General features: G+C 43.2%; 1 protein-coding gene across 3 annotated transcripts in view; it reads right to left on the bottom strand.

Annotated features, from left to right (window-relative positions):
- The window catches only part of opcml (opioid binding protein/cell adhesion molecule-like), a 363,698-nt gene that overhangs the window by 192,457 nt on the left and 145,345 nt on the right, over nt 1-25,896 (bottom strand). The window contains exon 2 of one of the 3 annotated variants that reach the window (XM_055941638.1): nt 5,149-5,224. The exons of 1 other annotated variant lie outside the window; for it this stretch is intronic. In XM_055941638.1, coding sequence (XP_055797613.1) covers nt 5,149-5,224 — 76 coding nt within the window. Of the gene's footprint in view, nt 1-5,148; nt 5,862-25,896 lie in introns of those variants that run through there. One more of the 3 variants, XM_055941637.1, reaches the window with a different exon arrangement.

Below are 25,896 nucleotides of genomic sequence, written 5' to 3'. Positions count from 1 at the left end.
ATTTACAATGACGGCCTACCAGGGAACAGTGTGTTAAAACTTCTTTAGGATAGGGTGCAGAGTTTTCACTTATGGAAAAATAGCGTGCCCAATTTCAACTTCGTTCTACTCATCCCCAGAATATAAGATATGCATATTATTGGTAGATTTGGATAGAAACACTCTGAAGTTTCTAAAACTGTTTGAATCATATCTGTAAGTATAACAGAACTTATATAGCAGTCAAAACCCTGAGGACTAACTTTTTTTTTTAAGTCACTGTGTGTTCAATGAGTTATTATAGGCAGGCCAGAATGCTGATCACTTTACTCGCAGTTCCTACTGCTTCCACTGGATGTCGCCAGTGTATGGAAAAAGGTTAAGGTTTTTCATTTGAAGAATGAGAAGGAAAAACACGAGGAAGTAGAGTGACGTCTGGTGTTTTTGTTTGATTGTTGCTTGTCAGCATATGTCAGCATTGTCAGCATTGTCAGCATATGGTCTCACAAGGGGTCTGAGGATCTCATCTCGGTACCTAATGGCAGTCAGGCTACCTCTGGCGAGCCCATGGAGGGCTGTGCGGCCCCACAAAGAAATGCCACCCCACACCATGACTGACCCATCGCCAAACCGGTCATGCTGGAGGATGTTGCAGGCAGCAGGACGTTCTCCACGGCGTCTCCAGACTCTGTCACGTCTGTCACATGTACTCAGTGTGAACCTGCTTTCATCTGAAGAGCACAGGGCGCCAGTGGCGAATTTGCCAATCTTGGTGTTCTCTGGCAAATGCCAAATGTCCTGCACGATGTTGGGCTGTAAGCACAACCCCCACCTGTGGACGTCGGGCCCTCAAACCACCCTCATGGAGTCTGTTTCTGACCGTTTGAGCAGACACATGCACATTTGTGGCCTGCTGGAGGTCATTTTGCAGGGCTCTGGCAGAGGTAGCGGAGGTAGCGGTCCTGCTGCTGGGTTGTTGCGGTCCTGCTGCTGGGTTGTTGCCCTCCTACGGCCTCCTCCACGTCTCCTGATGTACTGGCCTGTCTCCTGGTAGCGCCTCCATGCTCTGGACACTACGCTGACAGACACAGCAAACCTTTTTGCCACAGCTCGCATTGATGTGCCATCCTGCACTACCTGAGCCACTTGTGTGGGTTGTAGACTCCGTCTCATGCTACCACTAGAGTGAGAGCACTGCCAGCATTCAAAAGTGACCAAAACATCAGCCAGGAAGCATAGGAACTGAGAAGTGGTCTGTGGTCACCACCTGCAGAATTACTCATTTTTTGGGGGTGTCTTGCTAATTGCCTATAATTTCCACCTTTTGTCTATTCCATTTGCACAACAGCATGTGAAATGTATTGTCAATCAGTGTTGCTTCCTAAGTGGACAGTTTGTTTTCACAGAAGTGTGATTGACTTGGAGTTACATTGTGTTGTTTAAGTGTTCCCTTTATTTTTTTGAGCAGTGTATTTTATATCTGCGTTTTGAGTAGCGCCAGCATGGTTGAAATAGGCTACACTCTCTTGTTGACATTTTGCTATCATCAGATAATAGCATCTTATGCTTTCGCCGAAAAGCCTTTTTGAAATCTGACATGTTGGCTGGATTCAGAACGAGTGTAGCTTTAATTTGGTATCTTATATGTGTGATTTAATAAAGTTTGATTTTATATAATTTTTTAAAAATCTGGCGCTCTACATTTTCCCAGGCGGTTGGGACGCTAGCGTCCCGCTATCCCAGAGAGGTTAACTGCCTTGTTGAGGGGCAGAACGACACATTTTTACCTTGTCAGCTCGGGGATTCGATCCAGCAACCTTTCGGTTACTGGCCCAACGCACTAGGCTACCTGCCACCCCCTAGGCTACCTGCCGATATCACCAAACAATAAATTATCTGACATAATAGTTCTTTAAGTCCCTCCCGACCATTTCCCACAGTCTTTGTGTTGGAAATATTGTTCCATTATCCATTTTTGGATGTTGTAGTTTTGGCAGGAGGAATCTCCTTGTAACAAAAGGGTTCTTTCCCCTCAATACTGCATGGTCAAGGAGAGATAGTTCCTGCAAGGTATTTACGACGTCATAAAACTGGCCAACTCCCCCAGGAGAGGGCGTCTTGAAACCTTTGGTTAGCAGGCACCTTTGATCTCCATCCAGGATGGCAAGTCATGACAACTGTATGTTGTGGTGTGGGTGCATTTTCCTGGCATGGTTTGGGTCCACTTGTAGAATCTATGCCAAGGTGCATTGAAGCTGATCTGCCAGCTCATGGTGGCCCAACACCTTTTTAAGAGACTTTATGTTGGTGTTTCCTTTATTTTGGCAGATGTGGTTGTGATAACTTAATCCACAGTTATTTTTTTATATTGATTCTCTGTGGCTAAATTATGCTGCCTGGTGTATTTTGAACATTGAGAGCCTGCTCCTGTGATTGGATAAAAAATTATAATAATAAAAATATGTATATAATTTCTATATTTATGTTTTTGCCTCTTGGGCCCTCTATGGGCTTGGGGTCAGTCCCTGACTCACACAGTTGACCAGTCACATTTATTTATTATGCAATTTATTTTATTAACCAGTTACCCAATTAAGCCAGGGCCCTTCAGTTACTTCCTCTCCTCTCCACATCTGATGATTAGCAGAGTGGCAACAGGCAGCAGCAGGCTGTCTACACTCATTGAGAGCAGGCTCCTGAGTACTACAGTGGTTGGCGGTTGGCGGTTGCAGTAAAGAATATTTAAAATATATACACTACATACACTACATGACCAAAAGTATGTGGACATCTGCTCTTGAAACATCTCCTTCCAAAATAATTTGTTCCATGTTATTTATTCAGTTAATGTCATTTTAATCTTTTTAAGGATGCTGTGGGCTTAGATACTGATATCGATGTGTGGGTAGGGGGTGGGATGGGGTCGTCAGCTGATCATAATGCAATATTATATTAACTGTTGTGGTATTGTTGTGCAAACGTTTTGATTATCCAGTTACATACTAGAAGACATTAGATTATTCCATTATTTGTAACCAATCATGTCTGGAACCCATACAAAATGGGCTCTCTGTCAGTGAGTGAGAGAGATGTAATCAAATCCTATCTGAATCTCCCAATTCATGAAAGACATAAGCGAAGGGGGCAGAGCTGACAAAGTGTGTATTCATGTCTTGGGTGACTGAAGGAAAAGTGAATCTTATGTCACATTCCAGCCCGGTTTTGCTACGAGCCTGGCACCATACAAAGTAGGAGCCATTCTGGAGAGAGAGAGTTGCCTGTGGTGGCCACTCCTGGACACATACTGGAGTCTTGGAGAGCCATCCTTGAGAGAACTTCACTTTGACCATAGAACAAAGCTGTCAACCTAAAATGGTGTTAATCAGCAGGCCAGGGATGATTAGCTGGCCAGTAGGGTATGAGGGCCAGCTTGGGAACTTGGGTTAAGACCTGTACTCTTGATAGGTGCCATGCGTAACCACAGATTGATTACATCTGCATTAAAATGCTACTCTTTGAGTTTGATAAATGCCATTGACACTTGGAACCGGGTGATATGGTCAGATGAGACGAGAAGAGAGCTCTTTGGTCAAGCACACCAGTGATGTGTTTGGCCTCGAAAGAAGGATGCATATGCAGAAAAGTACCTCATGCCTACTGTAAAGATAGGTATGGTGGTGGATCTTTGATGTTATAGGGTTATTTTGCTTCCACTGATCCTGGGGCTCTTGTTAAGGTCAACAGAATCCTGAACTCTACCAAGTACCAGGATATTTTAGCTAAAAACCTGGTTGCCTCTGCCAGGAGGCTGAAACTTGGCCACAAGTGGATCTTCCAGCAAGACAATGACCCCAAGCATACAACAAAATCCACAAATAAATGGTTAATTAGCAGCAAAATTAACATTTTGCGATGGCCATCTCAGTCCCCGGACCCCATTGAAAACTTGTGGTTTGAATTGAAGAAGGCAGTACATAAGCACATACCTAAGAATATCAAGAATATCACATCCCTCCCAATGTGTTTTCCAATCCCATAAAACATTATAGAAAATGTATTATTAGAAAACATTATTGAAAAAGGCTAAGAGCTGTTATCCTCACAAGGGGTTAGTTAAGTGATGTTATCCTCACAAGGGGTGAGTATTGAAAACAGGGGTGCCAATCATTTTCACCACTATCTTTTTTAGATTATTATTGTTGAACAAAATATTTCTCTCTGAGCAATTGTATTAGTCGCCTATACAAAAATATAATTTCCCCATTTTTGTAGCATTCAATATAGCTAGCGCAGTATTTGTATTATTTATGTTATACAGTCTTTATCAAGGGTGCCAATCATTTTAGGTTGACAGCTTTGTTCTATGGTCAAAATGAAATTCTCTCAAGGATGCCTCTCCAAGACTCCTGGAGTGGTGGCCACAGGCAACTCTCTCTTTCTCCAGAATGGCTCCTACTTTTTTGTATGGTGCCAGGCTCTTAGCAAAACCGGGCTGGAATGTGACATAAGATCCACTTTTCCTTCAGTCACCCAAGACATGAATACACACTTTGTCAGCTCTGCCCCCGTCGCTTATGTGTTTCATGAATTGAGAGATTCATATAGGATTTGATCACATCTCTCTTGCTCTCACTCACAGACAGAGAGAGCAGTATACATTTTGTATGGGTTCCAGACATGATTGGTTACAAATAATGGAATCATCTAATGTCTTCTATTCTGTTACTGGATAATCAAAATGTTTGCACAACAATACCACAACAGTTAATATATTATAATATTGCATTATGATCAGCTGACGACCCTATCCCACCTTCACATCGATATCAGTATCTATACCCACAGCATCCTTAAAAATATTAAAATGACATTAACCTTATCAATAACATGGAGAACTATAGGTAAGTCTGCGTTTTGCATGCTATAGTGCTTGCTTGAGATTATGAAAGAATGACGCAGTTAGAGTTAATTATATATTATAAATAATAACATATTGCACATCATGCTTGCGAAGGATATTTGTGGACATTAAAAACACTTGTAATGAATTCCCCCCCAAAATTGGCACGTGTTTTCGACTATTATAGTCTTCCAGCACGCAATATTGCACAATTCGCCGAACCAATGAATTTGAAAGCATTGAAATAAGGTACAAATTAAATGACTTACTTTAAGACGGCACTGTCCCCTTGTCTGACAGTGATGTTGTCCTTAGAAAAAGAATCCCCGCTCCTCGCTGGCACTCCTGCAGGTACAAGGAATAACAGTCTTACACCGATGACAACAAGGCATTTCCAAGGCGCCACAAAATAACCACAAATGCCCATTTTCCGTCAGTGCGCAACTTCCACGAAAACTTGAATGTCAAATACTCCTTGCTCCGTGCGAAATAGTGATGCCCACAGAAATTCAACTCCACTCGAAATGCTGTTGTCGTTGGTGGTCGACCTCTATTTGCTTGCCTCAACTATAAGGTGAGAATATCAAAAAGTAAGCTATATCTGTGCCTCTAGTAGCCTATCTCCAAGAAATGTCCAGCTACAACAAGCTTCAGAGGAAAAAAGCGATGTGTGTTTTCTGAAAGCTGATGTAGACCGCCTCCCCAGCTTTGTGTATGTTATTTGTAATCGCCAAGAGATGGATGCTCGCGCAAAGATGCATCAGCAAAGTCTCCACTTGGGTAGTTCTCCCGATACAGCACAACACTGCAGTGACTCTAGAAACAAGTATGCTCTAAAATCTGTTTTGTATCGTTATTTATCAAGTACATAAACTAAATCCACCAACCAGCCAGCACCGCGGAATCAGGTGAAATCACTCCTTGATTCGAGTGTGTGCCTCGCGTACAGCCAAGTCTGCAGTTCTCTCCTGCGCAGGTTATAAAACCATGTGAGCCATCCGCGCAGCATCCCTACTCCCGCTATTTTTAATACCACATTGGATGATCAAGCAAGTGATTTGTAGAGATAAATCTATAGGCTAGGCTGTATATGTCCTTTAAACTATATCTTAGTCTGCGTTATAATGACAATAAACACCACAATGAATAGGTCAATCGGGTTGCCTAAGGGAGTAAATGTTATTTATAATAAGGTTTACATGGAGAAAATCGGACCTCTCTGAAATGAAAATGGATTACACTACCTCCAGCAAAATAGATTTTAGCTAAACTCCGTGAACGCTTGAAAAAAAGTGACCCTCCTATATACCCCAAATAACAATTGAAACAAAGTGGATAGCAGAGAACATGTCTACCATTTACTCTTACGTCTTGGACCGACTAGAGCCTTCTGCAGTGTTAGAAACTGTTCCTGGTGTTGGAAGCATGACATGGTAACGCGGGTATTTTGATAGCGCACAGGGCTGCGGACCAGAAGGTTGTGGGTTCGCAGACCACCGTGGACAAGAGTAGGGGTAGAAATATGTCCTTTATAGTGAAAGCATTATATTAATCTATCTTCGTATTTGCAGGTCCGATTTTAAAAAATAAAGCCTTTTATAAACATTTCATGCAATTCTATGTCATTTTACATGTAAGCGGAATCTTTTTTTAATTCCACACAAATTACCGACATTTGAGGCTAAGAATGGACAGAGAGATGTGTTCATCTTTGCAACGAAACTGTCCCCTTTGCACATAATAGGAATCTGAGCATAGTACTTTCAAAAGTTATGCCTACCATTCTACCCCAGACAAAGTAGTCCTACCAATGCAGAAAGAAATTAAGCTTTAATTGCTTTAAGTGTTTCCCTGAAAGCTGTCTGGGTTTAAACATATACACTACCGTTCAAAAGTTTGGGGACACTTAGAAATGTCCTTGTTATTGAAAGAAAAGCAAAAAAAATTGTCCATTAAAATAACTTCAAATTGATCAGAAATACAGTGAAGGGAGAAGTACACTGCGTTGTACGAGATCTTTGGTTCCTTGTCAATTTCTCGCATGGAATAGCCATCATTTCTCAGAACAAGAATAGATTGAGGAGTTTCAGAAGAAAGTTCATTGTTTCTGGCCATTTTGAGCCTGTAATCGAACCCACAAATGCTGATGCTCCAGATACTCAATTAGTCTAAAGAAGGCCAGTTGTATTGTTTCTTTAATCAGCACAACAGTTTTCAGCTGTGCTAACGTAATTGAAAAACAGTTTTCTAATGATCAATTAGGCTTTTAAAATTATAAACTTGGATTAGCTAACACAACGTGCCATTGGAACACAGGAGTGATGGTTGCTGATAATGGGCCTCTGTACACCTATGTAGATATTCCATTAAAAAATCATCAGTTTCCAGCTACAATAGTCATTTACAACATTAACAATGTCAACACTGTATTTCTGATCAATTTTATGTTCTTTTAATGGACAAAAGATGTGCTTTTCTTTCAAAAACAAGGAAATCTCTAAGTGACCTCAAACTTTTGAATGGTAGTGTGTACAGTTGAAGTGGAAGTTTACATACACCTTAGCCAAATACATTTAAACTCAGTTTTTCACAATTCCTGACATTTAATCCTAGTAAAAATTCCCAGTCTGTCACGATCGTTGGAATAAATGGACCAAGGCAACGTAGAGTGCGTAGAGTTCCACATGTTTATTTCAATGAAACTCACAAAAAACAATAAAGAGTAACGAAACGTGAAGCAAATGCAGTGCTCACAGGCACCACACAAAAACAAGATCCCAACAAAAACACAGTGGGAAAAGGTTGCCTAAATATGATCTCCAATCAGAGACAACGATAAACAGCTGCCTCTGATTGGGAACCATACCAGGCCAACAGAGAAAACAAAGCACCTAGATAGGAACACCCCTCCTAGTCACACCCCGACCTAACCAAAATAGAGAATAGAAAATGCTCTCTTTTGGTCAGGGCGTGACACTGCCTTAGGTCAGTTAAGATCACCAGTTTATTTTAAGAATGTGAAATGTCAGAATAATAGTAGAGAGAATGATTTGTTTCAGCTTTAATTTCTTTCATCACATTCCCAGTGAGTCAGAAGTTGACATACACTCAATTAGTATTTGGTAGCATTGCCTTTAAATTGTTTAACTTGGGTCAAACGTTTCGGGTAGCCTTCCACAAGCTTCCCACAATAAGTTGGGTGAATTTTGGCCCATTCCTCCTGACAGAGCTGGTGTAACTGAGTCAGGTTTGTAGGCCTCCTTGCTCACACAAGCTTTTTCAGTTCTGCTAACACATTTTCTATAGGATTGAGGTCAGGGATTTGTGATGGCCACTCCAATACCTTGACTTTGTTGTCCTTAAGCTATTTTCCCACAACTTTGGAAGTATGCTTGACGTCATTGTCCATTTGGAAGACCCATTTGTGAACAAGCTTTAACTTCCTGACTGATGTCTTGAGACGTTGCTTCAATATATCCACAGAATTTTCCTCCTCATGCAGCCATCTATTTTGTGAAGTGCACCAGTCCCTCCGCAGCAAAGCACCCCCATAACATGATGCTGCCACCCCCATGCTTCACGGTTGGGATGGTGTTTTTGGGCTTGCAAGCATCCCCCTTTTTCCTCCAAACATAACGATGGTCATTATTGCCAAACAGTTCTATTTTTGTTTCATCAGAACAGAGGACATTTCTCCAAAAAGTACGATCTTTGTCCCCATGTGCAGTTGTAAACCGTAGTCTGGCTTTTTTATGGTGGTTTTGGAGCAGTGGCTTCCTTGCTTAGCGGCCTTTCAGGTTATGTCGATATAGGACTCGTTTTACTGTGGATATAGATACTTTTGTACCTGTTTCCTCCAGCATCTTTACAAGGTCCTTTGCTGTTGTTGTGGGATTGATTTGCACTTTTCGCACCAAAGTACGTTCATCTCTAGGAGACAGAACACGTCTCCTTCCTGAGCAGTATGATGGCTGCGTGGTCCCATGGTGTTTATAATTGCGTACTATTGTTTGTACAGATGAACGTGGTACCTTCAGGTGTTTGGAAATTGCTCCCAAGGATGAACCAGACTTGTGGAGGTCTACCATTTTTTTTCAAAGGTCTTGGCTGATTTCTTTTGATTTTCCCATGATGAAATACATCCACAGGTACACATCCAATTGACTCAAATGATGTCAATTAGCCTATCAGAAGCTTCTAAAGCCATGCCATACTTTTCTGGAATTTTCCAAGCTGTTTTGAGGGAGCATGCTGGTATGCTGACTGCAGGAATGTCCACCAGAGCTGTTGCCTGAGAATTGAATGTTAATTTCTCTACCATAAGCCACCTCCAACGTCGTTTTAGAGAATTTAACAGAACGTCCAGCCATCCTCATAACCGCAGACCAGGTGTAACCCGCCAGCCCAGGACCTCCACATCCAGCTTCTTCACCTGCGGGATTCTTCACCTGAGACCAGTCACCCATTTATTCTGATTGGCTGACTCCCCAGTGGGTGGGCCTATGGCCTCCCTTTCCAACCCATGGCTGCGCCCCTGCCCAGTCATGTGAAATCCATAGATCAGGGCCTAATTCATTTATTTTAATTGACTGATTTCCTTATATGAACTGTAACTCTGTAAAACCGTTGAAATTGTTGGACGTTGAATTTATATTATTGTTCAGTATATTTGTATATATATTTCTAAAGTATATATTAAACATATTCTATTGTGCAGAAAGTGAATAGCTTAATCAATTGATTGTGACAGAATTAGATTAGTTCCCAAGCAAAGTCAGCCTCTGAATGTCAAGGAAACAAAACAAGGATATCCCCATATGCATCAGAGTCACGTCTTTCCTTTGTACTTGACAGCTTGTTTCTAGCATAAAGCATTGTGGACCAAAGCGCTGTTATAGATCACTTAATATAATCAGATCCATTTTATTTTCTTCAAAATCTTAAGATAAAAGGGGTAGGCCTCTGCTTTTTGCCATTTTCTTAAATGAAAGGTAGGCCTATGGCATAGCCTCTCATACCCCCTTAATTTGATTATTGGCTTTAACAGCCCTTCACTGACACAGAGCTATGCTATTTAAAGAGTGCATGGTGGGTGGAGGAATTGACCATCAAATAGCCAAATTTTGTCTGTCAAACAGGTAGGCCTACCTCTTATTTTATTTCTAAAATAGCAAGAAATAGGCTCCAACACAAAGCCTTGTTGTTGTTAGTAAAGTCTAAATAAAATGAAGATGATTGAATTATGCCTATTCGAATTTGCCTACTTTCAGCACCATGAGCTTTCCGTTTCCGATGGATTGTGCAGCGGCTGCTGTTTCAAGTTTCAGCACGACAATGTAAGCAACTACAATCTGGCTTATTGTGAGGTCAATTAACCTTTGACTCTCCGCCTGAACTGCCACCGTAGGGCAGAGCAGGTTAGGGCTCAGTGTTGGAATTTTCATTGCAGTGTGTAGTTTTATTTACACCATCCCAGCAGCTATATTAGAAACATAACTTTGCTCTGTGCTACTCCAAGCATGCATTTCGTAGCCTATAGCAACAAGGCTATAGAACATTTGATTGAGACCATGCTAAATAGCCTATAGGCGCACTTGATATTGTGAGCCCAGTGGAGAATCATAGATGAGGGGCGGCATCAGGCACACATCAATATTTAGCCTAATAAGCAACTCATTCTAAAACACTGAGAAATATTGAAATTCCATCAATTACAAATGACATGACCCTTCCCTGGACTAGATTAAAAAAAATACTAAAGCCTCCCCTTGACTGAAAAGTAAAAAGCATGACCCTCCCCCATTTTCCTCCAGGTAATCATTATGTACATTTCGATTTGTCCCTATATCATTAGGCCTACCATAATGCAGTCAATTATTATTTCAATACTGTGTATTGGGAATGCTTAGTTAATCATCTGAAATGTACTTTCCTGAACATATCAAGGTGGATCTATGCTCTGCTCAATAGTATAAGTGGTAGGCTATACTATTGTATATCAGAACTGTAGCCTTGTGTGTGTGTGTGTGCATGTGAGAGAGATATTTTCTAATAGTGATATCATTTTTTGGGTTTTGTGTGTTCAGCTCATTGTAGGCCTCAATGTCAATGTGTAAATGACAAGATATTTGGTCCCACTAATGAGTATGTATTGTGTAACAATGTTTTAGTATATGTTTAAAAAAAATGTTAACCTTTATTTAACTAGGCAAGTCAGTTAAGAACAACTTCTTATTTATAATGACAGCCTACCCTGGGCGACACTGGGCCAATTGTGCAGCCAGATGTGATACAGCCTGGATTTAAACCAGGGACTGTAGTGACACCTCTTGCACTGAGATGCAGTGCCTTAGAACGCTGCGCCACTCGGGAGCCCAAGAACCCTGTAAATACATTCTACCTATACCTACAGTAGCTACCATACATCATTGTTTTGCAATGTACAAAATGGGTACAGTATATAGTGCAAACAATAGAAGCTGGTTGTTGAATAGCTCTGCCGAGACATCTTTCCATGGCATTATCATAAGCACGTATGTGTCCTCAGGGTCTTCGCGGCATGCAGTGCACATTACTGTGCTAGGACAACTGAGCATTGTTATTGTACGCATGTTATTTAATTCTGTCCTGCATAGACCTACATCCAAGGGCTCCCAGGCCACATATTAAAAGACATGTTCCATAACTCTGGCGACTACGTACTGTAGTATCTTTTTAACCTCCCGCTTTGGGCTGGATGTGTCAATGTGTAGTTCATACATGCATAATCTATGAGCAGAATTACTGTCTTACCTCAATTAGCCATTAAATCCCTAGTTTAAAAGCTACTCTTTTCTAGAAGCTATGCAGCACCATTTTGAGTACTATAAGCTTGGCCCACTTGAGCCAGCCCCCTAGCAATTTGAGTTCCAGCCAATTTGAGTTCCAGTCCATCGCCATTTGAATGACAGCTAGCAAAATGCACATTGACGAGTCTCACAGTGAAAGAAGAGCGCTGGCCCAGGCCTGCCCAGCGTTACCCAATGAGGTTGCAGGGCGGGCCCAATGGCTCAGTGACACAGAAGAGAGAGAGAGAGACAGAGCAATGACGTAGTGCACATATCTGTACGTATATGACATAACACATCCAATGCATTGTCCTCCTAATTGCATCTATTGAAATATGCATATTTGTATGCATGATGATTGATTGGGTGTGGACTGAATTGGGGATATAGGGGTCACTGTTTGTTTTGACATGCACGCAGCCTCTTGGATTTACAGAGGTGTTGTTCAATTTATTATTAGGGCGATAGTGGGGGAATTATGATGATGACCCGAGCTGGAAAAATTGGGCTAAGATAAGAGTTAATTAAAACTCTATCTAGCCTGTGGTGCAACCTGAGTAGGTCTTCGTGCACGACGTGCAAATCGAACTCAATGGCGTTTTAATTAAAACCCCTCGTTCTGACCTCAGCAAATCTAAGATGTGTGGTCTTAATTAGCATTGGTTGCTAGGTGGGGGGGTGGTCTTGGTGAAACACTTGTTTCTGAAACACCCCCAGCAGATTAGGATGACAACATGTTGTTGACTATAGACTGCCTATAACATCAGACCTGTCTATCAGCTTGAACGACCTCATCTTATTTAAAGGCCTACTCTGTGATATTTACAGACATTTTAATTAATGTACATTAATGATATTTACAAATATAACTCATAAATGCCCCATGTCATGAGCTTTGATCAACTGTCTAACCCCACCATAACCCAAAATATAAGGACGTTTTACATCCCTCAGTTTTATAGGAACCCAAGTGGCAATGTTGCTGTTTTATTGATTTCAAATTAAGAAGTTGGCCTTTAAGCTACAATACATAGGGCTGTGGAACATTGCAATTTTCACTGTATGGTTGAGTCAACCATTTCAATTACCTGGGGATTAGGAGTAAATTCACAAGCGTATCTAGGGAATTTACAGTACTTTGAAAGAGTCTTTACTCACAGTGAGACTGGAAACCGTGTAATATACATAATCGAGCCAACCTTCATTGTTTTGTCATGAGAGGGTCAGATGCAGTGGATGACCTTGCTTTGTTAGCCAGCGATGTGTTTATGAGAACGGGTGCTGCGCTCTGTGAAATGACAAATTAGACTGGCATTGTGTGCTAGACTCCATGCATGGATCATTTCCCCACTGTGTACTACAAACAAGAGTAGGAGGGGACCTTAGACTTAGTCTGGTGCCCAAAGAAGAAGCATTTGCATTGAATAAGAGCACACTTACATTGGTATCTGTTGAGTTGGGTGTTGCTTTATTCTAACATCAAGGAAGACAGTTTATACTGTAGATTCATGAAATTCTATAGTAGGCTATACTGTATCTATATCAACAGTTTATGATATAGATCTAAAAATTCTAAGAAAGGAAGATAACTATGTTTCATAGAAATGATTGAAATGCCTTTCTTCTATTGATGCCGTTACATTTAATGTATTTATGCATGCACTGACATTCAGCTTGACACTGAACATTAGACAGGGGCTCGCACTGGTTATTCATACTCATCACAATCCAGCACAGTACACCTTGACACTGGATTGACCTCTCACTGTTCTCTTTCTGCTTTAAAGTGTAACAGTACATGACTAAATCCTTCAATGTAATCCTGACATGAATACATGGATTATTTAGACATTTGGTGCCCTTAAATGAATTGAATGTGCAGACATCTTCTATCTGAATTATCAATAGCTCTAATATTCACTCAGTTCCCTGGAGAGATACTCAACGTAGATATGCTGATACAGTACCATGTATCAGGCGTTGGTGACTTTTAAATGACTTTCCCAGAAGGAAATTAAATGCATGCTAATTACAGTATAATTACTAAGGCCATTCAATGAAGGTCTTGACCTTGAGCTCAACTCTGAATAAAATACACAAATCTGTTTAATTGTTACATACTGTACAGTGGATAGGCGCAGTGAAATGTGTTGTTTTACAGCCATACTGTAGTAGTATGGCACCCATGGAGCAAATTACGGTTAAGTGCCTTGCTCAAGGGCACAGGCACATTTTTCACTTTGGCGGCTCAGTTATTCAAACCAGCAACCTTTTGGTTACTGGCCCAATGCTCTAACCACTAGGCTACCGGCCACCCTATTGTATAAATTAAGAATTTCCTCTCATTTAGACGAAACATGCAAGAAGCATGCTTTATGGCAACTGTCTGAAAATTAACAACGTTTGTCTGCATATTTAACTTTTGAAGGCTTAGTAATAAAGATGTACTTTTTCTGGACATGAAAAGGTTTTTGAAGGCTCTAGCTTATCTTCGAAGCCATGCGGTGTACATTTATTCTGACAGCAGGTAAAGCAAGAAATACATCAGCAAGCACCCCAGTGGGACACGGCCTGGTGGGCACTATGGCAAATCAAAGTACTTCTTTATTCCTCAGAAATCCGGGGACAGCGATAATGGTGGTGTTCTCTCACCCTGAAAGGGCCTGCAAACAGTTCTTATTAGTGCAACAGTAAGTGTTGTTTTTCCGCATTTGCCATTGGCTAAAACCAAGAAAAAAACGTATTGTGTAACTTTAGGTCTATGATGGTAGACCAAAGTTTATCTAACCTGATAGTAAGATTAACTTTGTTTAAATGTCAACAAACAAGTCATAGAGATTTCTTACAACTGTGTCATATCTGTGGTAAGATACAGTATGTCATGGAATGATTTGGATGATGTCTTTAGAAGTGCATTTGGACATGTACAGTATAGTAGTAGATTGTTTCTCAGTACTTGGTAATGTTTTCCCGAATTACACTCATTTAGCATTTTATCAGGTCTACACTAGAATCAGTATTTGATCCTTTAGACCAGGTATTCCCAAACTGGGGTACGTGTATACCCAGGGGTACGCGCAATGCCGTCAGCGGTACGCCAAATACAAATGTGATTCACATTATTTAAAAAATAATAATCATAAAAAAAATATATTTTTTTTCTTTTTGTAATTAATAAAAAATGCGTCACCTTTTCAAACAGTCCATTTATATTTTCCGACGGGGCTATACATTTGGGTAAGTTTTTTTTCTCGCCAGAGTAGCCTAATTTCACTGCCAAAAATAAAATTAAACCATCTAGTGTTCAGCGAATAACACCACAATGTCAAATACATGTAGCCTAGTCAAATAATTAACATTCAATCACATTAACTGTTACTCTCTCGCGGGAATTCCACTAATATGTATGTATGTATCCAACCGTATAGCGGCTGCTCATTCTGTTTGCTCGAAAATGGATAAATGGTTAAAAAAAGCAAGGCCCGCTTCCATAGAGACACATACCAGCTCTACTGGCAGTACTGCTACTACCAGCAGTATTACGCGTGCACCTGCCAACGACACAAGTTGTTCTGCTTCCACGAGCACATCCAATGCTAGCATCAGTAATTCTACAATTGTTGTTAGCCCAGCTAGCATTTACAATGACAGTTGTGAATCTGATGCAGCTGAAGAGCTACTGCCCCCTTACCCGGGAAAGCACCGAACAACAGACAGGGGTGTTGGACCATCGAAGAGGCGCAAATATGATGAGATTTGGGGTTCACTTATATTGGGAGTAGTGCCTTTCTTCAGCCACAGTGTGTTATATGTGCAAAAGTACAATCTCACAACTCGATGAAACCTTCACTCTTGTGTAGACATTTAGAAACAAAACATGCCAATTTGAAAAATAAACCACGGGAGTTTTTTGAGCGAGAATTAAGACGACTTTCGACAAGCAACAGATACCATTAATAAGAGGGGGCTAGAAGCGTCTTATATGATGATCTACCGAGTGTTCTAGGAGAGGCAAGCCCCATACTATTTGGAGGACTTAATTCTTCCTGCTGCTGCGGATATGGCTGGGACAATGCTGGGGGGAAAAGGCCAAAGAAACTATACAGACAATGCCTTCATCAAACAATACTGTTTCACAACACATCAGTGACATGGCAGGAGATGTTTTGAAACAATTACTGCTTCGCATGCAAGCCAGTGAATTCTATGCGTTAAAGCTGGATGAGTCAACAGACGTGGCGGGCCTGGCACAGCTCCTGGTATATGTTCGTTACGTTTATGGGGGGTCAATTAAGGAGACAACCTCTTCTGCAAACCACTGGAAACCAGGACAACAGGAGAGGATATTTTTAAAGTACTGGACAGCTTTGTGACATCAAATGGACTTTGGTGGTCAAGATGTGTTGGTATCTGTACTGATGGCGGAAAAGCCATGACAGGGAGACATAGTGGAGTGGTAACGCGTGTGCACGCAGTTGCTCCCGACGACACTTAGGCACTGCAGCATCCATAAGAGGCTATTGCTGCCAAGGGAATGCCTGACAGCTTGAAAGATGTTTTGGACACTACAACGAAAATGGTTAACTTTGTTAAAGCAAGGCCCCTGAACTCTTGTGTATTTTTTGCACTATGCAATGATATGGGCAGCGACCATGTAACACTTTTACAACATACAGAAGTGCGCTGGTTATCAAGTGGCAAAGTATTGACGTTTTTTTTAAATTGAGAGACGAGCTTAAAGTTTTCTTTACTGACCATCATTTTCACTTGTCACGCATAATGACGAGTTTCTCAGACAACTGGCCTATCTGGGTGATGTTGTTTCTCGCCTGAATGATCTGAATCTAAGATTACAGGGACTCCCCAGAACTATATTCAATGTGCGGGACAAAATTGAGGCTATGATTAAGAAGTTGGAGCTCTTCTCTGTCTGCATTAACTTCTTGCGACTATAGGGGGTGCTGTTTCAAATTAGCATAATTGTCTCTACAGATGAAACGGCTTCCTACTCAATTCTTGATCGTACAATATGCATATTATTGTTATTATTGGATAGAAAACACTATCTAGTTTCTATAGCCGTTTGAATTATGTCTCTGAGTGGAACAGAACTTTTTCTACAGCGAAATCCATGACAGGTTTTGCGAAGGTCTGAGAGCGAAGCTCTGATCTCAGTTCAGTTTAAAGGGGTGTGTATATCCTATGGAACGACACGAACTGCACCCGCCTTCCCCTGGATGTCAGTAACCAATGAGAAGTGGAATGGGCTTCCTAGGTATCTCTCAGAGGTTATAAAACACCAAGGAGTGAGGTACGCCATCTTTTCGACGTTGAACTTTACGCAGAGACCTGGGCATGCCATTTTCGAGCGCTCAGTAATGAACTTTAGATATATCAGTCTGTAATTTAATTTGATATAGGTGTTAGAAACATCATAACGAAGCTATTTGAAACCGAGTTATATCAGATTATGCGAGTATATTGCTATTTTTCGGAATTTCCTCAGTATTGCGTATTGAGGATTTGAACACGTTAGCAAATGTTAGCGAATGTTAGCTATAGTTAGCTGCTATATCAGAAGTTGAATGCAACGTTTTACAACCAAGCAACGATTCTTTTGGACAAAAGTACCACTTGGCCAAGATTCCGATGGAAGCTCGTCGAAAAGTAAGAGCTATTTATGATGTTATTCCATTTTTATGTGGAAAAATGTAAACTCAATAATGGTAAATGGTGACGCAGTTATTGCGGCACTAGTCTGCCTGTAACGCACACTGTATGTCTAGTAACGTTAATTTTAAAAATCTAACTTAGCGGTTGCATTAATAACTAATGCATCTTTCATTTCATGGCCAACCTGTATTTTTTTTGTCAAGTTTATGAATAGTTTTCGATAAAAATAGTTGTATTATCATGATGCTGCCGGGCAGATTGCTTGAGTAGTTGGACAGTATTTCCATTGTGTAAGCACGATTTGTGCCGCTAAATATGCACATTTTCGATCAAACTTTATATGGATTGTGTAATGCGATGTTACAGGAGTGTCATCGGAAGAATTCTGAGAAGGTTAGTGAAACAATTAATATATTTTGGCGATGTTTACGTTATCGCTCTCTTTGGCTAGAATCAATGCTCTGGTAACGTTTGCATATGTGGTATGCTAATATAACGATTTATTGTGTTTTCGCTGTAAGACACTTAGAAAATCTGAAATATTGTCTGTATTCACAGGATCTGTGTCTTTCGATTAGTGTATGCTGTGTATTTTTACGAAATGTTTGATGATTAGTAAGTAGGTAAACACGTTGCTCTATGTAGTTATTCTAGTCCATTTGTGACGGTGGGTGCAATTGTAACCTATGACATCTACCTGAAATATGCAAATTTTTCTAACAAAACCTATCCTATACCATAAATATGTTATCAGACTGTCATCTGATGAGCTTTTTTCTTGGTTAGTGGCTATCAATATCTTAGTTTAGCCGAATTGGTGATAGCTACTGGTGTTGAGAGAAAATGGTGGACAAGAAAAAGGGTGATTTTTGCTAACGTGTTTAGCTAATAGATTTACATATTGTGTCTTCCCTGTAAAACATTTTAAAAATCTGAAATGGTGGCTTTACTCACAGGATCTGTATCTTTCATTAGGTGTCTTGGACTTGTGATTTAATGATATTTAGATGCTACTATTTAATTGTGACGCTATGCTAGCGATGCTAATCAGTGTGGGAGGGGTGGGGGGTGCTCCCGGACCCGGGGTAGGTGCTCGGTAGAGGTTAACAAGGACAACACACAGGTCTTTCCATCCTTGTATTATTCTTTGTGTGCAAATGATCTCAAGCTTACGGACAATATCAAATGTGATAAGGCGAAGCACCTGAGTGAGTTGGGTGCGCATTTACGCAGGTACATTCCCGAAACGGATGACACAAAAAACTGGATTCGTTATCCCTTTCATCCCCTGCCTCCAGTCCGCGTACCGATATCTGAACAAGAGAGCCTCATCGAAATTGCAACAAGCAGTTCTGTGAAAATTGAATTCAATCAGAAGCCACTGCCACGAGGCGATGGTTCAATCTGCTGGACGTGCCAGGTCTCGACCGGCTCTCCGGCCAGGACTAATTGGGGCGGATTGGGGATTGGTGAGTAATCAAGGGCTGATTGCTCATCAGCTGTACAACTCCCATAAAGCTGCCAGAAGGGCAGCACACAGGGGAGAGACTTGGGGAGGAAAGAACTCCTGTATAGTTGGTGAAGGTACCAGAGGGAACAGGAGGGAGTTCAGTTTTTGATCCCCACAGGATACAGCAAGACCCGGAGCCCAGAAGACGGTATCCCGGAGAGGGTCTCTTGGGGGAGACCTATTCTTTCCTTTTGGACTATTATTTTAATAAACACCTTTGAAACTGAGCTAATCCTACTCTGTCCATGTCTGATCTATGTAAACGATTTGACCCAACCCCCTGGTCTGCCACAAGTGGTGGAGAATGTGGGCACTCTGATAATGTTGTCAGATCAGGGTTGACGTTTACCCAGCATCAGCATGGACGAGTTGATAGCTCAGTTCATCCGGGCCCAACAAGCCCAACAGGCGGTTCAGCAACGAACGCTGGAAGAACAGCGGCTACAAAACAGCCGACTCATTAAGGAAATCAGGAAGCTACAAGGAGGACCGTCTACTGAATCATATCCAAGCAAGTTTTTAATCAAGCTAACAGAAGATGATGACATTGAAACCTACCTCTGTACGTTTCAACAGACAGCACTTACGGGAAGGATGGCCAAGGCAGAAGTGGGCCAGTCTGCTGGCCCCGTTCCTCTCTGGGAATACCCAAAAGGTGTATTGGGACCTGAACGATGAACAGGCTGCTAACTACGACGGACTCAAATGGGAGATACTCAGCCGCGACGGGTATAGCCTGGTCCATCAGGCTCAACTATTCCACGACTGGAGGTTTGTAGCCGACGCATCCCCCCGAGCCCAGATGAGCGACCTACTCCGCGTCACCAGGGGATGGCTCCTAACCGACGTATCCACTCTCTCTATCCTAGACAAAGTGGTCCTGGATCGCTTCCTAACGGGCACTACCCCACGACATGAAGAGGGCAGCGAGTCTATGCGCGGCCCAGACCTTGGAGGGCCTCCTGGAAGCAGTGGAGATGCATCCTAATACTCAGGCCCTGCTGAGTGGGAGCCGGGCCGAGTCGGCGCCCGTTTGAGAAGTCGGAAGGACAGCCCCACTGCTGTGTACCCTGAACCGACAGTTCGCAGGGCCAAAGGACCGCAAACCCGTGGAGAGACGGCTGGGGTTGGCCGACCCGCCTCCGACGACTCCAGGTAGATTTGAGACCAAAGGAGGTGTTTTGAGTGTGGTGCCCGGGGGCACATTGCCTGGAATTGCCCGGCTCGAGAGCAGTCGATGCCATCAGCAAGCCCCGGAGGCGAAGTGGGTCACGCAGTGAACTGGGAATCCCGGGAGCTATTCCATCTCTTTAGCCGGGTGGGTATCCCGAACAACATCCTGAAAGACGAAGGTACTGAGTTTATGTCTCGCCTAATGAAAGATTTGTGTGCTCTCCTCCAGATTAAGCAGATCCGGACCTCTGTCTTCCACCCACAGATGGATGGACTCTTCGAGCGGTTCAATAAGACGCTCAAACAAATGCTGTGGAAGGTCATCGAGCAGGACGGGAAGAACTGGGACCAGCTACTACCCCACCTAATGTTCTCAATCCGAAAAGTTTCCCAGTCCTCCACTGGGTTTTCCCCTTTCGAACTCCTCTATGGGAGGAGGCCACGAGGCCTACTGGACCTTATCAAGGAGGTGTGGGAAGCCGAACCGACCCCCTTACGCAGCGTAGTAGAGCACGTGGAGACGATGAGGGAGGGGATGACAGCCATATGGCCAGTCGTGAGGGAACATATGGAGAAGGCCCAACGCGCTCAAGCCCAGGTCTACAATCTGGGAGCCCAGTCCCGAGAACTCCAGGTGGTAGACAGGGTGTTGGTCTTAATCCCCACGGCCTAAAGTAAGTTCCTGGCAACATGGCATGGGCCATACGAGGTGATCGAGAAGCTGGGACCTGTCAATTACCGCGTACGGCAGCCGGGGAGACGGAAACCCCAACAGATTTACCATGTGCACCTGTTGAAGAAGTGGCACGAGAGGACAGCCTTGGCGTGTTATGGTCGGGACCCAGGATGCCAACGGTACCAGTGGTGGTCCCGAGCAATGAGGACCCAGAAGCAACAGCTCAGGGAGCTCGTCGATCGGAACACGGTAGTGTTCTCCGAGAAGCCGGGCCGCACGATCCTCATTGAACACCTCATCCGTACACGGCTCTGGGAAACAGTACGAAATAGGCCTTATCGGATTCCGGAGGCCCGAAGAAAGGACGTGAAACAGGAAGTGAAGGCTATGCTGAGGATGGGGGGGTCGTTGAAGAGTCTCACAGTGCATGGTGCAGCCCCATCGTGTTGGTGTCCTAACTGGCCGGTAGCCAGTGCTTCTGTAATGATTTCCGGGGTGTGAACGACATAAGCTTGTTTGACGCCTAGCCCATGCCGAGGGTGGACGAGCTCATCGAACGATTGGGAAAGGCCCGGTACATCAGCACCCTTGACCTGACCAAAGGATATTGGCAGGTACCATTGGCAGCCTCTTCCCGGGAGAAGACTGTGTTTTCAACACCAGACGGATTGTATCAGTCCCGGGTGATCCCGTTCGGTCTCCACGGAAGCCCCGCCCACATTCCAGCGACTGATGAACAAAGTACTTCGACCCCTCCAGCAGTACGCAGAGGCCTATTTGGATGATATCATCATCCACAGCCAAAGTTGGGAAGAGCACCTCACGCGCCTCCAGGCGGTGCTGGATGCGCTCAGACAAGCCAGGTTGACTGCGAACCCCAAGAAATGAAAACTAGTGTTCGAGGAGGTGGAGTACCTGGGGTATTTGATCGGACGGCCCGTTCCACGCATCAAGACACAGGTTAAGTCCTTCCTGGAACTGGCAGGATACTATAGCCGGTTAATTACCAACTTTGCGGCTATAGCGTCCCCCCTCACCGATCTAACCAGGGCCCGCCTCCCGAAAACAGTGAAATGGACGGACGAGACAGAAGCGGCGTTCAGCCGCCTGAAGGAAGCGCTGTGCTCCCGTCCGATTCTCGTAACACCCAATTTCCAGGTGCCGATGTTTGTCCAGACGGATGCATGTGATATGGAACTAGAGGCCGTTCTGTCCCAGATACATGATGGGGAGGAGCACCCCATCATGTACATCAGCCGAAAGCTGATACCTACAGAAAAAGGACTCAATCGTTGAGAAAGAGTTTCTAGTGGTGAAGTAGGCGCTAGATACTCTCAAGTATTACCTGTTAGGTACCCACTTCACCCTGGTCACGGACCATGCTCCCCTGGTCTGGATGGCCAGGGGAAAGGACACAAACGATCGCGTCACCAGGTGGTTCTTGTCCCTTCAACGCTTCTCTTTTTCTGTTGTGCACAGGTCAGGGGCGAAGCATGGAAACGAGAATGCCCTATCGAGAAGGGAGACATACATCGCACTGATGACAGGTCAGCCACCAGGGGGAGACTCGTCGAGGCCTGGTGACAGACGGAGTATACATCATGAGGCGATGGCTTCATCTGCTGGATGTACCAGGTCTCGATGGGCTCTCCAGCCAGGACTAATTGGGGATTGGTGAGTAATCAAAGGCTGATTGTTCATCAGCTGTACAACTCCCATAAAGCTGCCAGAAGGGCAGCACACAGGGGAGAGACTGGGGGAGGAAAGGACTCCCTTATAGTTGGGGAAGGTACCAGAGGTAACAGGAGAGAGTTCCGTTTTTTATCCCCACAGGATACAGCAAGACCCGGAGCCCAGAAGACGGTATCCCGGAGAGGGTCTCTTGGGGGAGACCTATTCTTTTCTTTTGGACTATTATTTTAATAAACACCTTTGAAACTGAGCTAATCCTACTCTGTCCATGTCTGATCTATGTAAACGTTTTGACCCAACCCCTTGGTCTTCACATTTACAAGAGCGCTGTGCTTAGGCTGCTACAAGGCTGCCATGGCAACTATAGAACTATTATATATGTAAAGGATAAACACTGATGTCCTGTACATTACCTTGGAAATAATGGACAATGCAGTGGGACGAGTCCCTTTGCGGAGTTCATTTTTCCAAGGTAATGTACAGAACAGAGGGGTTTATCCCGCTTATACCACAGTTGCCAAAGAAATCATTATGAAAGAGCACATTTAGCGGTATGAACTTTTTACCTTTGATATTTTCATTTTTATAAGCAAATTCATACTTTCTCATCTTTTAGATGCTAGAGACGCGTCATTCTTTTGATTAGTTTGATATTTATGGGGCGACCCAGTTGTTTGTTTGCCAAATAAAATAATACTTTAAGCACACATTTACCTTTAGAACTAAAACATTTCCGTTGATATTTTCATTTACAGTATATAAGCAAATTCATACTTTCTCATCTTTTGGTTGCTAGAGACGCAACCCAGTCACAACCCATTCGATTAGTTAAATTTTTATGGACGCGACCAAGTCGTTCGTTCTTTATGTTCTATTGCCATGCTCACTGGCAACGTTCTAGCTACTGGCTAACAAAGTCACGACCTCTGCAGCCAGAATAACTGCTAAGTAGCTGCTTTCTATTGACATTCATTTGGATACATCCATAACAATCAGCAGATAATGCCCGATATTTTCCTGTCATAGTTATAAAAGTTTGCGTTCTCGTCAGAACACTCGACACTGTTCTTTACAAGATCGCATTGCATAACAAACACTAGGCTAGAAGTTATCTAAATAGTTTGTTGCTAGCAAACCTTCCAATATGACAATTGAATAATAACATATACTTCTGAAAACAGCTGGTCAAACTAGAAATGTGGTAGGATTTGACAACATAGAGCCTCTTGCGTCATGACTGCAAACAGTTGCCGAGACCAGAGAAATTCATCTTCATCACTCACCACGTTAGGTCATCAGATGCTCCAAAACCAAATCTTTGCAAAAACAAATCAATTCTAGCTAGCGATGTTTTTTCCTCATTGGACCTGTGTTTATAATTGTAGTGTCTTAGCTCTTATTACTTATGTATATAATAAGAATGACTCTGAATACAAGGAATTGAACTGGACCTTCACATTTACTAAAACGAGTTAGTACCAAAATAACATAGAACAACACTGAACATGACCACGGGTGCTCCATTCTTAAAGGGGACATCACTAATTAACAGAACATAACATTCTTTCTCTTATACAATCAGAGTTTCTTTTACCAAACCGCAACTGAAACATTTCCCAGAACTTGTTGTAGTTATTTGCATCTTTTGATTTGAACTTGAACAGTTCGTTTTTGTTTGTTTGTTTATAAGTCTAGTCTGTCTGTTGGACGGTGCCTTCGTTCTGGGTAGCGCCTAGGATTGTCTGGAGGCTCCTGAACATCCTCAGTGTGTGCTTGCGTATAGCTTCTGTTATAGCAGCACCTTCCTCAACACGTTCCCTTCTTTCAGCCTGGGGTCTCTTTACTGCTCCACCGCCCTCTACAGTTCCATGTGTGTCACTCTCAGGAGCTCTCTGTGCCTGTCCTCTCTCGATTGTTGTGCTGTTTTCCGTGGAATGCATTTGGTTAATGTGACGCCACCCCATTATGTCTGGGCTCACTTGAACCTGGTAAGTTCTGGGTCTCATTTGTGTATGAACAGTCCCTCTTGTCCATTTCCCTCCCCTTCTGTAGTCTCGCACCATCACTTCCTGTCCTGTTTGGAGATGGTGCTCCCGGCCACCGGAGACCATCTTGGCTTGTTTGTTCAGCACTTCATTACGCCTGTTTGGCATCATGATGTCCAGCTGTGTGCACAAAGGCCTCCTGAACATCAGTGCGGCTGGGCTTTCATTTGTCGTGGCATGTGGGGTGTTTCAGTAGGAGGCCAGGAACTTGGCCAGTTTTGTTGGCAAAGTCCCTTTGTCTCGTTTTGCTGCACGGAGTCCTTGCTTTAGGGTTTGCACAAAGCGTTCTGCCAGCCCATTGGTGGCAGGGTGGTACGGAGCTGAGGTTGAGTGTTTGATTCCATTTACTGACATGAATCTTGTAAACTCGTCACTTACAAAAGCTTTCGCGTTGTCACTTACCAGCTGCAGCAGCAATCCGAAGCGTGCAAACGTTGTTGTGAGACACTCTATTGTTTGAGCTGAGGTGGAAGAGTCAGTGCAAAACACCTATGGCCATTTGGAATGGGCATCAACTATAACCAGAAACATGTGCTTTTCAAAGAGAACAGCATAGTGCACATGAATTCCCTGCCATGGGAATGACTCTGTGGGCCATTCCCATGGGTGGACTGGGACAGGAGCAGGCATGTGAAGGGTTTCCAAACATCCGCTACAGTTCTTCTCCATGTATTCTATCTGTTTATCCAGACCGGGCCACCAGAAGTGGCTCCTTGCAAGCAGCTTAATTTTGACAATTCCAACATGACCTTCATGTAGTTGCTGCAAAACCTGACGTTGGCATTTCTGAGGTATCATTACTCTCATTCCCCACATACATCCTTGATACGTTGTAATTTAGTTTCTCCGCTGGAAATACGGAGTCAGCTCCTTTCTGCCTGTAGCTGGCCATCCTGACATGGTGTAGGTGAATACTTTTGAAAAGGTCACATCTTTCCTTGTCTCCCGTTTGATAACTTTGCTTGTGACTGCCTCGAGCTGAGCGGTATGGAAAATGTCCACTGCATCCACACTCCTTTGTCTTTCTCTTGTACACGGCAGTCTGGATAATCCATCTGCATTTGTGTGGAGGGACGACAGCTTAAACTCAATGTCATACATATGACTGGCAAGGAACAAGGCGTATCGCTGTAACCTGGCCGCTGTCATTGCCAGAATGCCTTTCTTTGGACTTAAAATAGAAAGCAACGGCTGGTGATCCGTAGCCAGTGTGAAACGCTTGCCATATAGGTATGCGTGGAATTTCTTGATGCACCACACAAGCGCCAGTGCATCTTTGTCGATTTGTGAGTAGTTTTTCTCTGCATCATTCAATGTTCGTGACGCAAATGCAACTGGCCTCTCTGAAACCATCTTTCAGTGTGTGTGAAAGGACGGCCCCTAAGCCATAAGGGGACGCATCACAAGCCAACTTCACCGGC

This window comes from Salvelinus fontinalis, chromosome 13, assembly GCF_029448725.1.
Source record: "Salvelinus fontinalis isolate EN_2023a chromosome 13, ASM2944872v1, whole genome shotgun sequence".
In the NCBI taxonomy this organism is placed as follows: Eukaryota; Metazoa; Chordata; class Actinopteri; order Salmoniformes; family Salmonidae; genus Salvelinus; species Salvelinus fontinalis.
The sequence above is the reverse complement of the archived record's forward strand: the minus strand, read 5'-3'. Positions and strand labels throughout refer to the sequence as shown.